The sequence below is a fragment of the Callorhinus ursinus genome, unplaced genomic scaffold (genome assembly GCF_003265705.2).
Source record: "Callorhinus ursinus isolate GAN/ISIS: 27379988/994484 unplaced genomic scaffold, GSC_fseal_2.0 scaffold29, whole genome shotgun sequence".
NCBI classification, from domain to species: Eukaryota; Metazoa; Chordata; class Mammalia; order Carnivora; family Otariidae; genus Callorhinus; species Callorhinus ursinus.
The window spans coordinates 5225917-5240295 of record NW_027397091.1 but is presented as its reverse complement, the minus strand read 5'-3'; the positions used below and the strand labels follow the sequence as shown (position 1 = coordinate 5240295).

Genomic DNA, 14379 nt, shown 5'->3' with positions numbered 1-14379 from the left:
TGACCTGCTGTAGTTCAGTCCCCAGAGAGAGTACTTTTCTTTCTCTCTGGAGAGAAAGGGCTCTACCTTATCCAGGGATGCTTTGGCCTTGCTCCATTCCTTAAATCCATCTGACCACTGGGTAGAATGTTCTTCTCATTTATTCTACTGTAGTGGTGTCTTCATTTAGTCTCTCACTCAAATCTGTATGTAGCCAAAAACTAGCTCTAACTCCATTATCTATTACACTAGTACTGTAGAAGTTGTCAGGCCCATTAGGTGATATTTTTGTGCATTTTTAGGAAACAGAGTAAGATGCTTCCTTATAATGAGCACATATAATATTGAACAAGGATCAGTATTTTCCACAAGTGAAAACTGTCACTTTGCCTGACAGTTAAAGAAACAGAAACACAGGAATCTAAAACTGAGTTAGATCAGTTTGAATCAGTTATTACTTGAAAGCATACATACGGCAAGACTTCAAGTACCTAATGCCACAAACCCCAACGCTCTTAAGGTGTTCTAAAACCATTGTGAACTCAAAGTAAACAGATAAAGATTTATGTCTGCAGTTGTGAAAACACAACTTGGTTAATAAGGCTTTAGTATTAATCAACTAAAAGACCACAAGATGGCAGGATTTCTCTAAAAGGCTCAAATAAATCCTTTAAAGAGTAAGCTGAAAAAAAAAATAAATGCATATGTGTTAGGGTTTCCAAAAAAACAAACAAACTGTACTTTTCATCATGTATGAATAATAAATGCTTTATTATCAAATTAGTATTGATAATAACAGCTAACATTTATTGGAAAATAAATAAATAAATAAATAAATAAATAGTTGATAGAGAAAATTGAAGCGGAGCTTGCTACAATAAGAGGATATTTTGAATGCACTAAGAAGTGTGTGACCCAAAATGCAATGATTCAAAGTCATATAACTTATTGAATTCCAGAAAATAACTTAGAAAATTTCTTACGGGTTACTTTAATAATTTATTTTGCAGAAAGGGTGTAAGAGACTATGCAGAAGGACTTATAACTGGACATTATTCATTCCAGCCATATGGATGGATATTATTTATAAAACAAGTTCCAGAATACACACCTCTCTGGGTCGACACAAAGCCAGACTGGCTTTCCATATCTTCTAATTCTTTGGCACATTTCGGAGTTTAATCCTGATGGTGGCACTGAGTCATCAAGTAAAGCATAAACTATGAACACATAGAGTTTTCTGAAGTGGAGAACTGTATGATACATTTTAGAACTTACATTGAACGGAGTTTGAATGAAGCAACCTGTTGATATCCCAAATACCTCTTTGCCTACTGGGCTGCAGAACATTAGATTACTCTTAATAAATAATTGCCCCGGCTAAAGATAAAATGATGACCAATGCCATAACAGAGGATGGATGATAGTTTTACAAATCATGAGTTGTTTGCATCTCCTATGAATAATTGAAGGATATGCTAGTATCTTTTTTTAATTCAATAAATATTTTTCGAACACTTTGCATATATAAGTATGTAAAATATTTGCTGAGTCTTTGGATCTATCTCTTCTACTGAATAAGAAATTGGAGAGAGGAGATCTCAGATTATTCTAGACCATTAACAAGCTTTTTTATTTGTTGGTTTATCATTCAGAATTAAGCCAGAATAAAAGATAGTGTTTAATTGAATTGACATTTATAAACTGAGAAACCAATGGGAGATACTCGAGTAATTTGGATTTTGAGAAATATTAAAATAGAAACTAGGAGTCATTTTCATCCACCTCATCAGTTCTAAGCAAATCATTCAGTTGTTATCTCTGCTTGCTGGTGGCACTTAGCTTGGAATGATTTCATCATGTGCCCATAAATGCTTGGATTATAGTGAATGACTGGTTTTGGAGCTGTAAGGGCCTAACACAGATGATCACTAAGCCATCATGGTGAAGCTTGGCTGCTGCATGTCCACATTTAAGTGGGCCTTGACTCCAAACTGGTAGGTTCATACCTGTATGACTTAGCATGTAAACAATTTTTAGCAAAAATGGTTATCTCTTCACTCATTTTTTAAATGTTTGATATCAAAGCTAGTCCCAGGGAACAGTAAGCATGAAGGGATGAGGGCTTTACTCAAAGACTGATGGAATCTCATTTATTCATAATGAATTAACTAGAAAAACTTTCTTCTGTCTAATATTTTCAGTTTTATGGTGATTTGGGCAAGTTATTGAGGATGGGTAGAGTAGAGTAATGGTCTGATTAGGAAAAGGAAATGGTACATTTTATTTTAATTAATTACTTCATTCATTCAAAGAGAGAAGGAGTAGGGGTGAAGGGGGGCAGAGGGAGAGGGAGAGAGAATCATAAGCAGGCTCCATGCCTAGCACAGAGCCTGGAACAGGGCTCCATCTCACAATCCTGAGATTGTGACCTAAACCAAAATCAAGAGTCGGATGCTTAACCGAGTCACCCAGGCACCCCAGTATGGGACATTTTTAATGATTGATGTCTATAAGTAGTAATTTAGTTCCACTTAAAAATTGACAAAGGCCTGGGGCACCTGGGTGGCTCAGTCGTTAAGCGGCTGCCTTCGGCTCAGGTCATGATCCCAGAGTCCTGGGATCGAGTCCCACACTGGGCTCCCTGCTCAGCAGGAAGCCTGCTTCTCCCTCTCCCACTCCCCCTGCTTGTGTTCCTGCTCTCTCTGTCTCTGTCAAATAAATAAATAAAATCTTTAAAAAAAAAACTGACAAAGGCCCAGGAAGTTTAATTTTTTATGGATGCCACATGATGAGTAAAAATTGAGGTGTGTGGAATTATAGGGGAGAATGACCCAAAAGAGTCTGTCATGATGAAAGAAGGGGCTAGAAAAACAATTCTGCCAGAGTTCTACCAGATCATGAACAAAGAAATATAACTCTCACTTGATATGACCTTTATTATTACTCTCTGATTTTCAGTGTTGTAAAATTTGACTTGTCCTTGAAGAATCACATAAATGCAGATTGGGTGAACTTTGTGGGAACTCATACATGTAGAAACAGTTTGCAGACTTGAGTTCTAGCTAGAGAGGGAGATTCAAACATGTTTGGTAATAAGTAAATATTTTATTTTTTTCTTCTGATTACAGCATCTTCACAACTATTTCACAGTGACCCTTGGAATTCCTGCTTGGTGTTCTTATGTCTTTTTCGTCATGGCCACCTTGATTTTTGGCCTTTTCATGGGTCTGGTAAGAGATAATGCCATTTCCCCCCTTTCTTTAAAGCCACATGGGTTTTATGCAAAACTAGAAAGCAGCCAAGAAAGAAAAGATGCATAAACAAGTATCGTTTTGTGTATAATCTAAGCAGTTACTTTTTTGATACTACTTTCAGTGGTAATTTGAGATATAATGGAAAGTTTATTAAATTATTATCTCCTAATCCTAACCTTAAATATTCTGAAGATGGGTGCTACCTAGAATATAGGTAGTAATGAAAGAATTGGAGACCTTACATGAATTCATAGTCAGTTTCTAAGACAACCAAGTCAGCTGTGATTTCACACATTGCCTACTTGATTGGAACACTGTGGTGATAAGGCCAAACCTGTGAATTTGTTCCTTGAGTGAACAAGATTTTTTCTTGTTCACAACCTCCAACTGAACCTCTAATTCTGACCTGCTGCCTATACATACACTCTGGTTATCCCAAGGTGGATTTTGTGAGATATTGTAGATAAAAAAACACAGTCATTATTATGGAAAAAAAAAAAGATGCAAAGCACATTACTATGTCTTCTTTAGGTATGAAAATTAGTACCTAGTAGGTATCTGTGTGTTTTCTCCCTAGATGTTTTAGGTAAGAATTGAAATAATAAATTTATTTACTTAACTACATAAGCAACTATAAGTGTTTTGGCAATGTTTTACTCTTTTACATAATTTTTAAATCTTTCTTTTCATACTCACACTTGATCAGTTTGATTAAGCTTTAAACTCTAATTAAGAAGTTCTTAAAAGCCATTGTGCTGTGTATTAATCACAAAGCTTCTAAACACTGTATGATAGGAATAATTGATGATTACTAAAAATTTATATAAAAAGGACAGATGTTGAGGTTAGATTATCTTAAAGTCTGTCCTTAGATTGTATAATGCATTTCAGCTCTTTAGTAAGTCCTTTTTAAAAATAAGCTTAAGTGCTTGCTCTGGCAGCACATATCCTAAAAATAAGCTTAAAATGTCAGCAATTGCTTTTATATATATTGATAAATAACTTGCTATGACAAAGCCATACTCCAGGAAGCCAAGGAGGCTTGATTTTATTTTGCTGCAAACATGCTTACTTCATGCTATGGCTTGTATTTGAGATCTGACCACTGGCGTTAATTCCACAGATGGGGCTGGAACTCAGATATGTCATTCATTAGGTCGCCTTAATCTTATTGCTAACCAACATGGCCCTGATGGTCTGGCCTAAAAGATTTGACTTGGGTATAAATTTGACTGGATGTAAATATGCTTTTCCCATCTACTATCTAGTGTTGATCTTTCTAGCGGTATATTTTAGAGCCACATGAGTGTGAGGCTTTTGTAGGGGGAATACCATGAGATCCTGGGTGGTTCTCAAGTGGAGTTATGGAGAATGTAGGTTGAGTGTGAGCCTATTGAAAGACCACTGGAAACTCTACTCAGCATAAAGAGTTTCTGAATTTTATCTTTGATGTTAATGTTAAGTTCAAAAAATCAGGCCAGGCCTGCCTATGCCCTAAGTTTATTTGGAAACTTAGATTCAAATAATTGGTCCAGGAAGATTATTAAGGTTTGGACTGAAGGAAGAAGAGAGTGGATTCTAGATTGTTCAAGTGATTAAATGATATAGAATATTATTCCTTTATAAGAAGTTGGGAGGAGAACTTTATTTAACAAAAGAATAATACATTTTCTGGTAATACATTTCCATAAATACCAAACACATATCTCTGATTCCTTTTCTACAACCATAATATGTATTTAAAAAAAAAAAAGTACACAACAGCTAGAATTTTTGCCTTCAAGGAGGTCTGCAGCTGTGCATTCCATGTTCTGTGGTACCTTTGCCATTAACTGAGGGCTGAAAGCAGAGCCCAGGCCTGCAGTCCTGTGTCCCTGGAAGTTCTTCCCTCTATGAATCTTTCTAGATTCATACATATATAAGATTCAACTTACACAGTGGCTAGGAGGAACACGATATTTTCCATTGAAGTGATTTCCTGGTCAAATTACTGTTCCCCATCAGCCTAATGATTATGTTTCTTACTTTTTCCTAATTTTAAAAGATGGTAAGTCAAAACAAGGCTGCTAGTTTAGATTTTTGTTTGTTTTCTTGATTGACTTTGTGATGACCGAATTACGTTAGTAAACGTTATTTTTCACCTGTAAACAAAGGGCTCAACCTCTAATTCTATATAGTATTTTCCGCCAGCGCAGGAGTTTTTCAGTTCTGAGTGATCTATACACTTGGTATTCACTGGAGGATCCTGCTGGGCTTCTGGGGGAGGGCCCTGTTGCACCGATACTCAGGTGTCTTTACCTTTGTGGAGTTGCACCACTCCTGGCCCGACTCATTGGAAGCTGCTTCACATTGCTCCATGTGACTTTTGTTCCCTGAAGCCTTTTTGCACCACTTTAAGGGATGAAACAAAAGTAAAAAATGGCAGCAGAGCCCTGATCTCCAGCCCCGGAGCTGAACGATCATGGCTCCCTCTCTCCAGCGCACCCTCAGGGAAAGGTAGTCAGTCCCTTTTGTGTGCGCCAAACCCCGCAGACTCCTGCCCTGCACACCTGCACCAGTCCTCCCAGCTGTGGAGGAGTGTCTCCTGGAGGCCCCGCCACTCTCTGGGGCCCTGCTCTGGAGCGTTTGCCCGATGGTGCACACCCACTCCGCTCCTCCCTGGGGAAGGAGCCAGATCTCCCAGCGGTTGTCGCTTGCAGGTCCCCTGCTTGGTGAGCAGTTGCCCCAGTCATGCTGCAGTTTGTGATGTATGGCAACACCTAGCTGAGAGGCCATTCCCGGGCTCGCTAATTGTAGCTGCCTTCCCATGCCTGGGAACTCTGCTGCACTCAGGCAACCCTGTTCGTTCGGTCACCCCGGGGATCCCGAGACCACACTGTCCCACCTAGGATTCTGCCCTGCTTTGCTACCTGAGCATCTTTCAGAGAGGGACATCCCTTAGAGGAGCAGACTTCTAAAAGTTCTGATTTTGTGCTTCACTGCTATATTACTTTCTGGTAGCCGGCTTATGGAGGCTGCCTCCCCTTGTGATTTATTTTCTGATAATATCCCCTCAGATTCACTCCTCTGCACCTCTTACCTTGCAAAAAAGTGGTCACTTCTCTATTTATAGAGTTGCAGCAGTTCCTTTCTTAGATCTCATGTTGAATTCACAGGTGTTCAAAATGAGTTGATAGATAACCTAGCTGAATTCAAGGGACCAGATGAAACACAGGTCCCCTACTCTTCTGCCATCTTCCCTAGGGACTATCACATGAAAATGAAATTTTTCAACCTCAGTCTTTTCAGATGGAAATGTTTTCCTCTTTACTGTTCAAATCAATTTAGTGGATTGGAACTTGTTCCTCTTCAACCCACAGAGCTTCATGCATCCCATTGCCCTACCACAGGCGTCTCCCCAGCCTGGCATTCAGGCTTTCTCTGGATCCAGGAGCCCCCATGGTCCAGTTTGGTGTAGCTTAGAGGAGCCAGGCAGCTGGTGCTACCCGTCCACTCGGGACTATGCCAAGTGGATGGGTAAATGCTGCTTCAAGTGGCCATTCTTGATCCTTCCCAAAACTATAACTGGTTGTCATATTTGTTATCTCGTAAATATCTGTCAAAGTGCTTTATTCATTTTTCTTATGGAATTCATGTTCCATATTGCTTTATAATTAAACTGCCATTTTTTCCCTTTTTTTGAACTCCTCCCCGCAGAGGTTAACATGATACCTTGAACCTAATGAACCAAATTTTGAGTAAAGTAATAAATGAATATACAGATTGTTAATAATTCTGAACACAAAGTAGGGTACTCATTTGATGTTTATGAAATTGAATCAAAAGTACTATGACTTCTTTAGGTTCTTTAAAATTTTAGAGCACCTTTAAAACACTAATGTATGAAGTAGTATTACTATTTTATTTTTATTTATTTATTTTTAAAGATTTTATTTATTTATTTATTTGACACAGAAAGAGATAGCAAGAGAGGGAACACAAGCAGGGGGAGTGGGAGAGGGAGAAGCAGGCTTCCCGCTGAGCGGGGAGCCCGATACGGAGCTCGATCCCAGAACCCTGGGATCATGACCTGAGCCGAAGGCAGACGCTTAAGGACTGAGCCACCCAGGCGCCCCAGTAGTATTACTATTTTAAAGCCTGGGCAGTTATTCAAAGTAAAGGCAAAGTCCGAGAGTTAGCTGGGTACAAGAAGTGGATTGCCCTTCTAAGTGGGCAGCTTCTCCCTGGGTGGACATTTGCATTGTGGGGTGCTGTAGGGGAACGTGTGAAGAATGACTGCAGCTTATTCCCGGTCAGTGAACTGTGCCCTTTATGACACAAACTGTAGCTTCATGATCCATGCCAGTCTGGGCGTGGAACAGGGACTGGGACGAACCTGCCCCTAAGGAGCTTGTAGTTTATGAAGGGAGAGGGATGTTTATAGGGTAAATAGAAAGTGGTTCATGCTGCAGTAAGGTTGAAGATGAAGCCAAGGCAATTACCGTCTAAAATAGGGTTTAGTTCATATCATTAATGACTTTTCTCACAGTTTATTCCTGTAGAAATTTCTTATGTTACTCTTAAGAATTCTAGACCCTGACATCGTCTTTTACTCAGTAATTGGTTACCCATTGGTGAGAGGCAGCGATATGCAGACTAATTTTGTTTGGCCAGAGGAGTGTTTTTAAAAAGGCCATTGTAGACTTGACTCAGAGTATCTATTTTCTTATACCTGCTTGATTTACCTGTTTTTAATGGGTCTCCATAGACATTTGACTTTGTGACCCCTGACTCCTGTTAAGTATTTGTAATTTTTTCCTACATTGTTACATTTGAAAAATAGGAGATCTTAATTGTATCCATGTCTTTTTTGAGGACTTTTGACCAACTGCTAATTAATTGTCTGTGAATATCTGGTTATAGAACCAAGGCCTACATTTGAGGTTCTTTGTTAATAAATGTCATATCTGGTCACAGTAAAATCACTTTTTTCTCTCCAGGTCCTGGTGGTAATATCAGAATGTTTCTATATACCACTTCCAAGGCATTTATCTGAACGTACTGGTAAGTATGATAAAGTCATGTGATAGAGTATTTTTGGAATTCTGTGGTGTGCCCTTTTGTGCTCAAAGAAGATACTAGATTCTTTCCCCCCAGTTCACTAGGTGGCTAAACCATCACCACTTACCAAATTCTTTGAAATATGTTCTCTAAATCAGATTTGAACAAAAGTTCTTTTTTTCCCCTTAAATTAGGGAATACTTCATTTTGGCAATTATTTTTTCCCTTTAAGTGTATGCCCTTCATCAGTTAGTTGATACCTTTTCTTTCATTCAAACTGGAATGAAGGAGGGCAACTCATATTTATTGAGTCTCAACTGTGTATCATTAACTATCCTAAGTCCTGTAAGAACAGTCTCCCCAAATCCTTGCACTGTCCCACACCATTTGTAGGATTCAACAGCCCTGGATTTGCATGCTTTTATTCCTAGTTTTGAGACTTTGCATGAAGACTTTTATGAGACTTTAAAATTGTTGCATTTTATGTGGGAGTTTAAGTAAACTTCTATTTCTTTCGAGTTCTTGACGTTTTCAAGGCTTGGAGACTTCCTTAGATAATTAGAAAATATATTATGTTCCTTAGAATTCTTAAAAATCACAGAAACCCAGTTTAAAGTAACTTAGGAAAAAAAGGAAAATTTATTTATTTATTTTAAAGATTTTATTTATTTATTTGAGAGAGAGAATGAGATAGAGAGAGAGCATGAGAAGGGGGGAGGGTCCAAGGGAGACGCAGACTCCCCGCTGAACAGGGAGCCCGATGCGGGACTCAATCCCGGGACTCCAGGATCATGACCTGAGCCGAAGGCAGTCGCTTAACCAACTGAGCCACCCAGGCTCCCAAAAAGGAAAATTTAAATTAACTCACATAACTGGAAGAACCAGGGATATTCTGGCTTCAAGCACAGCCCAAGCGATTTTAGGTTTCTGCTTCTCTGTGGCTGATTTGGGGGCTGTCAACAGCCCTAACTCACATATTGTCAGTTGAACAATTCCTGTAGAAAGAGAGAAGGCTTTTCCTCTTGACTCTGGCCAAATGCTCCTGGGAAGTCCTGTGATTGGCTTGGTTTAAGTCACATTTCTCAACCCATCACCTGACCAGTAAGTGAGTGGGTCGCTGAGTGTTCTGTAAGGTACCAAATATAAAGCATGAAAGAACCTTTGCCCTCCCTGGCCCTGTGCTCTCCCAAAGTCTGCAGGGTCAGTGAAATCTCCCAAGAGGAACAGGGAAGCCCCGGATGGAGCTAGGGGCCGTGTGATAACATAGCTTCAGATTGGAGAAAACTGTCACATTCCCCCCCCCCCCCCCCCCTTCATTTCATGGCTAGACACACTCGACTGCCTGCTGAATAATCAGTTTATTGAGAGGCTGTTCCCTTCTGCTCCCTCCACAGAGCAGACTCGGAGGTCAGAGGAGGCCCACAAAGCTGAACAGCCGCAGGATGCAGAGGAGGAAAAAGACGATTCAAATGAAGAAGAAAACAAGGACAGCCTTGTAGATGAGGAAGAGGAGAAGGAAGACCTTGGCGATGAGGATGAAGCAGAGGAGGATGAGGAGGAGGACAGCCCGGCTGCTCGTGTGGACGAGGAGAGGAGTGACGCCCAGGACCAAGGGCCCCTGAGAGAGGTCCAGGAGCAGGGAGGAGCCGAGCCTGGAGAAGACGTGCCTGCGCAGCCCAGCCCAGCGCCCTCAGAGGCGGCAGAAGACACACTGAGGCAGCGCAGAAGTCAGCACGCCGATAAGGGCCCACAGGTCTAATGACAGTATTTCCGAGAATTCAGGCCAAAGGAGTAGTCAGCTTCCTTCTGGTCTGCAGTGTAAATCAAATCCTCATTTTTTTCTGAATGAGCAAGCTTTTCTTAAAAAACGATCTCTAGTCATGTAGTCTCTGGCATGAAGCCTCATGTATGTTAATGAGAGTGTTTCAGACATGACAATCAGGAAACAGAAAAACAAACAGGGTGTTAGGATCCGTTTGGGGACTTGGCATGGGCACACATTCATTGGCTTGAGGCTAGAGTTTTGACCAGAGAAAGCACCCCGCAGGCGCCATAAAACACAAGCCAAGCCACACGACAACATCCGCACAGTGCATGGGAGGTCTTGCAGAAGTCTTCTTGTGTTAAGTATTTGTTTTTGTCAAACTGTAAGAGACATCAGCCACTACGTACGGTACAGAGACACTTTTTCAGAGAGAGAAATTGAGAGGGCCCTGGTTATTGTGGTAGAAAAGAGCTTGGACGTCATCCCAACTCTCTAAATCTCCTTTGTTAGGATTTATTTCTTACCTTTAGTATTTCCAGCTTTCCCAGCACGGGCCTACAGGCGCCCCACACTCTTCACAATACTTCCTCAGTGAGAGGCCTCCGACAGCGGCCGCTTCACATCAGCCGCCTTCGTTCTGACTGAAGGGTTTACATAATCCAGAACCAAAGCCCACGGAGCTGTGACTGCCAAGCATCTTGAATGAAATGTTGTAACCTTTGGAGATTCAAAAGGAAGTAGGGATTTTACAGGAGAGGTTTTTGTTATTGTTGTTTGCCAAAATGTAGTCATTTTTTTTTTTCCAAAAGGTTCCTTTAGCAATATTCTTTTTGAAGCCAGAAGTGCCCTAAGTGTTGCCAGTGCAAGGTTGTCTTGTGAAGAAAACTTGAATACTTTGTTGTTTTGCTTCCATCTCAAGGGGTTCTCTGGCTCTTGAACCACTTTAATATTAAGTGCAAAACCATTTCTGGTTTTCTTTCAGTGATGTGCTTTTGGTGAAAGAATTAATGAAAGTGAATATCTGGAAATGAAAGATTTGGTTTCCTTTCCTTCTTCCTTAATCTTGTAAAGAATTTTATCCCTGTAAATCTCTCAATACTCAATCTACTAAAAGTACCCAGGGGGCCCAATTTCTTTTAAAGAATCCATCCATCTACTTCTGCCTTACCTGATTTATGTCTTCCAATAAATTCATAAAATTAGATTCCAAGCTTATGAAAGATGTCTGAAGTTGATCCTACACCCTTTGGGTACTGACAGAAAAACAAGTAATACACGTTTATGAAATTCGAAAAGTTTCTGTCATCTTTATAAAGAAATATGCAATATACTCCTGTCTGGCTGTTTTGATAACCCTTACCTTGTATTAACTTTGAACACAGTCTCCTTAGAGGAGGGGGAGGTGCTGAGATCCTCTACCCTTGAGTGGTTGGATGGGCCTGTTGCAAGCCTCACACAAAGGGAGTTTTTATTCTGACAGAATCCAATTTTTAGAGATGGTTATTTCTCATCTTTCTAACTCAGTTACCTGACAGTCTCATCCCCCCTGTACTGTGAGGTTCATGAGGAGTCGCCAATAGTCTTTCTCTTCAGACGGCAACAGCACCTTGAGTTTGAGGCCATCACAGAACTGACAGACTGGGAAAACCTTGACTTTGGCTCATTTCCTGCCCCTCCTGCCATGTACGTCTTCTAACACATCCTCAGTGCAAGCACCATGGTTCTGATGATGGCAGCTCCCTCTCCCTTATCCTAGGAAGCTTTTCTGGATCATTGCTGAGCGGGGCCTGCCCTTCTGTCACTGGATTTCTTTCTCTTATAATCAGCTGAAACAAAATTTTCAAAGATCAGTAAGTTTAAGTTCAGAGGTATGGAATAAGAAAGGTTCCATAGTTTGGCTTTTCTGTATAATACGTCCCCCCTTTTACACTCCTCCTATTAAAACTTTTTTTTTTTTTAAAGTGGAGTGTTTGACCAGAAGGGAAGGAATGAAGAAATAAAGTCCACTTTCGCTTTTTATAAATGTAAGGCCAATTTCCAATTGGACTCCAGATAACACCTAATTATATAACAAGAGAAATGTATGTTCTTTCTCAACAATACTTAAAAAAAAAAATTGGAGGAAGAGGGGAAACCAGTTTGGAGAAGAAGATTCATTGAGAGTTGAAGCCTCTGTGGCTATAGGAACCATTTTTTTTTTTAACATCCTGGCAAAAGGTAGGGTTTTTACTAAATGGCCTGATAAGTACACATCTAATTTAATTTCTTTCCACTTGAGGCCTTTATAGGTTTTCAGTATTTACTGAATATAAAACTAAGGGGTGAAAAAGTCAATCTAAAATAATTTGAAATTAGATTAACATTTCAGTAGGTTTTTATGGATTTTTTCTGGAGATAATCTGTTTAATCCAGAAGTCAAATGTGTGGAAACATGATTTTGATTTAAAAAATAAAAAATAATCATGCTTCCTATGTTGCAACATCAGTTATCTAATTACAGAGTAGTATTTTCTGTAAATCAAAATTAGGAAAATTAAAAGTGACTGTAGATTTGAGAATGGGGGTGCAGTGCGTTATATGTGAGTAGTTTCTCTGATGAGAGGGATAAAGTCTGAAACTTCTAGCTACTTTTTTTTTAGTTTCGTTTATCATTCATCTCTTGCTAGATCTGCTCTACCACCCCAACTTGCTTAGAGATCTCCTATTGGAGCTACAGATAGGCAATCCCACTTCTTTCTTTCTCTTTGAAGTCTAAGCACAGAATGGGGTGAGAGGCAGGACTCATTCACTTCACAGGTCCCCGAACCTCATGGGTGCGTACTTAAAACCTCTTCTGGTGTGTGAGCCCTGTTAGCCACAGGCTTCTTTAACTACAAAAAGAAATCCAGAATAACGACTGTAATACAAAATAAACAAGTGTTAGCCAGGTTGGCTTTTGACAGTGGAGAAGGCCAAATTTTGACTTTTTTTTTATGGCCAAAATCCTTGTTGCTAACTACGGCATTGCTACGTGATTTGAGGGTGTGTAAGCCTGCAGAACCGGCATCCTGTAACACCTTTGGGGAAGGATGATAAAAACACCTTCTAGCTGAGCACTTAGCCTTTATAACTTTTACAACCAAGTCTTTAAGAGTGGAGCCTGTATGCTGCTTTCCAGGATGGCAAACATTAAAGAGTCCAGCAAAAAAAAAAAAAGATAGAAACAATAGGGTCCACCTAAGATTTCAGTATAAAATGTTCAATTGGCATGAAGTGAGAGAAAGAAGGGAAAGATTGGTGCTTTTGCTAATGTGTATCAACTTATCTCTGTCCAGCTCAGTATTGAAGTGTTATTTCTACCAGTATTATAAATGTATAACGGCCCCATCCCATCAAATACAACATTTTGAAAAGTATTCATGTGAATCTTTTGTGCCAACAGAAAAGTTCCTTCTTGTTCAGTATCTTTATCTCAGTCCTATGTTTTGATCCTCTTCAGAAGATCAGTTTCTCTTGAAAAACCAAATGATGAACCTTGTTGGGGCAGCTTTTTGAGCGGCTTTTCTGAACCAGGAGATTTAGTTAGAAGGCCTTTGGTGGTTTCAGACCAGGACATGGCCTTCAGATGGCTTCTCGGTCAAGTTTCATGGGAACTGCGCCCCTGTATATGTGTGACTCAGATCATTTTCACATGTTTCTGATGTAGTTTCATGTATTTGTTACTAAATAGCTTCTTTGTGCAAATGCAGTTTTTATGCTAAAAATACTGTTTATTTGTATTGTAATACATTATAAATTTGTTTATATTTTTTGTAATAGTCTTAATTATTTCGCTCAGTGATATTTAATTATTTTTCTCTTCATCATGTTCTTTCCTTCCTCAGATAGCATCTGCAGCATCTGGAATGGGAAATCAAGATATGAGTCTCAAGCATCACAAAATTGTATATAATCTTTGATCATATGTTTTTATTTTATTGTGAACTTCTATTTGTGTCCAAACCTAATGATAGTGCTAAGTAAAGTCAAAACAAGTGTATTGCTTTTCATAAAAGTATTTTCACAAAAGTCATTTGCCTAGGCAGTGAAAAGTACTGCTTTGTTAAAAAAATAATTTTCCTGTGCCCATCCTCTATCCAATCTGTTTGCTCCCCCATCTTTCTTTCTTTTTCTTCCTTTTCTTTCTTTCTTTCTTTCTTTCTTTCTTTCTTTCTTTCTTTCTTTCTTTCTTTCTTTCTTTCCTTTCTTTCCTTCCTTCCTTCCTTCCTTCCTTCCTTCCTTCCTTCCTTTCTTTCTTCTTTCTTTTTCTCTTTCTTTTCTTTTCCTTCTTTCCTTTATTTCTTTTCTTTCTTTTCCTTC

General features: G+C 39.5%; 1 protein-coding gene across 1 annotated transcript in view; it reads left to right on the top strand.

The window, feature by feature from the left end:
* The window catches only part of TMX4 (thioredoxin related transmembrane protein 4), a 44727-nt gene extending 30891 nt beyond the window's left edge, over nucleotides 1–13836 (top strand). The window contains exons 6-8 of the mRNA XM_025876053.2: nucleotides 3111–3212; nucleotides 8216–8279; nucleotides 9671–13836. Coding sequence (XP_025731838.1) covers nucleotides 3111–3212; nucleotides 8216–8279; nucleotides 9671–10035 — 531 coding nt within the window. The 3' untranslated portion in view covers nucleotides 10036–13836. The remainder of the gene's footprint in view (nucleotides 1–3110; nucleotides 3213–8215; nucleotides 8280–9670) is intronic.
* Nucleotides 13837–14379: the final 543 nt, after the last annotated feature.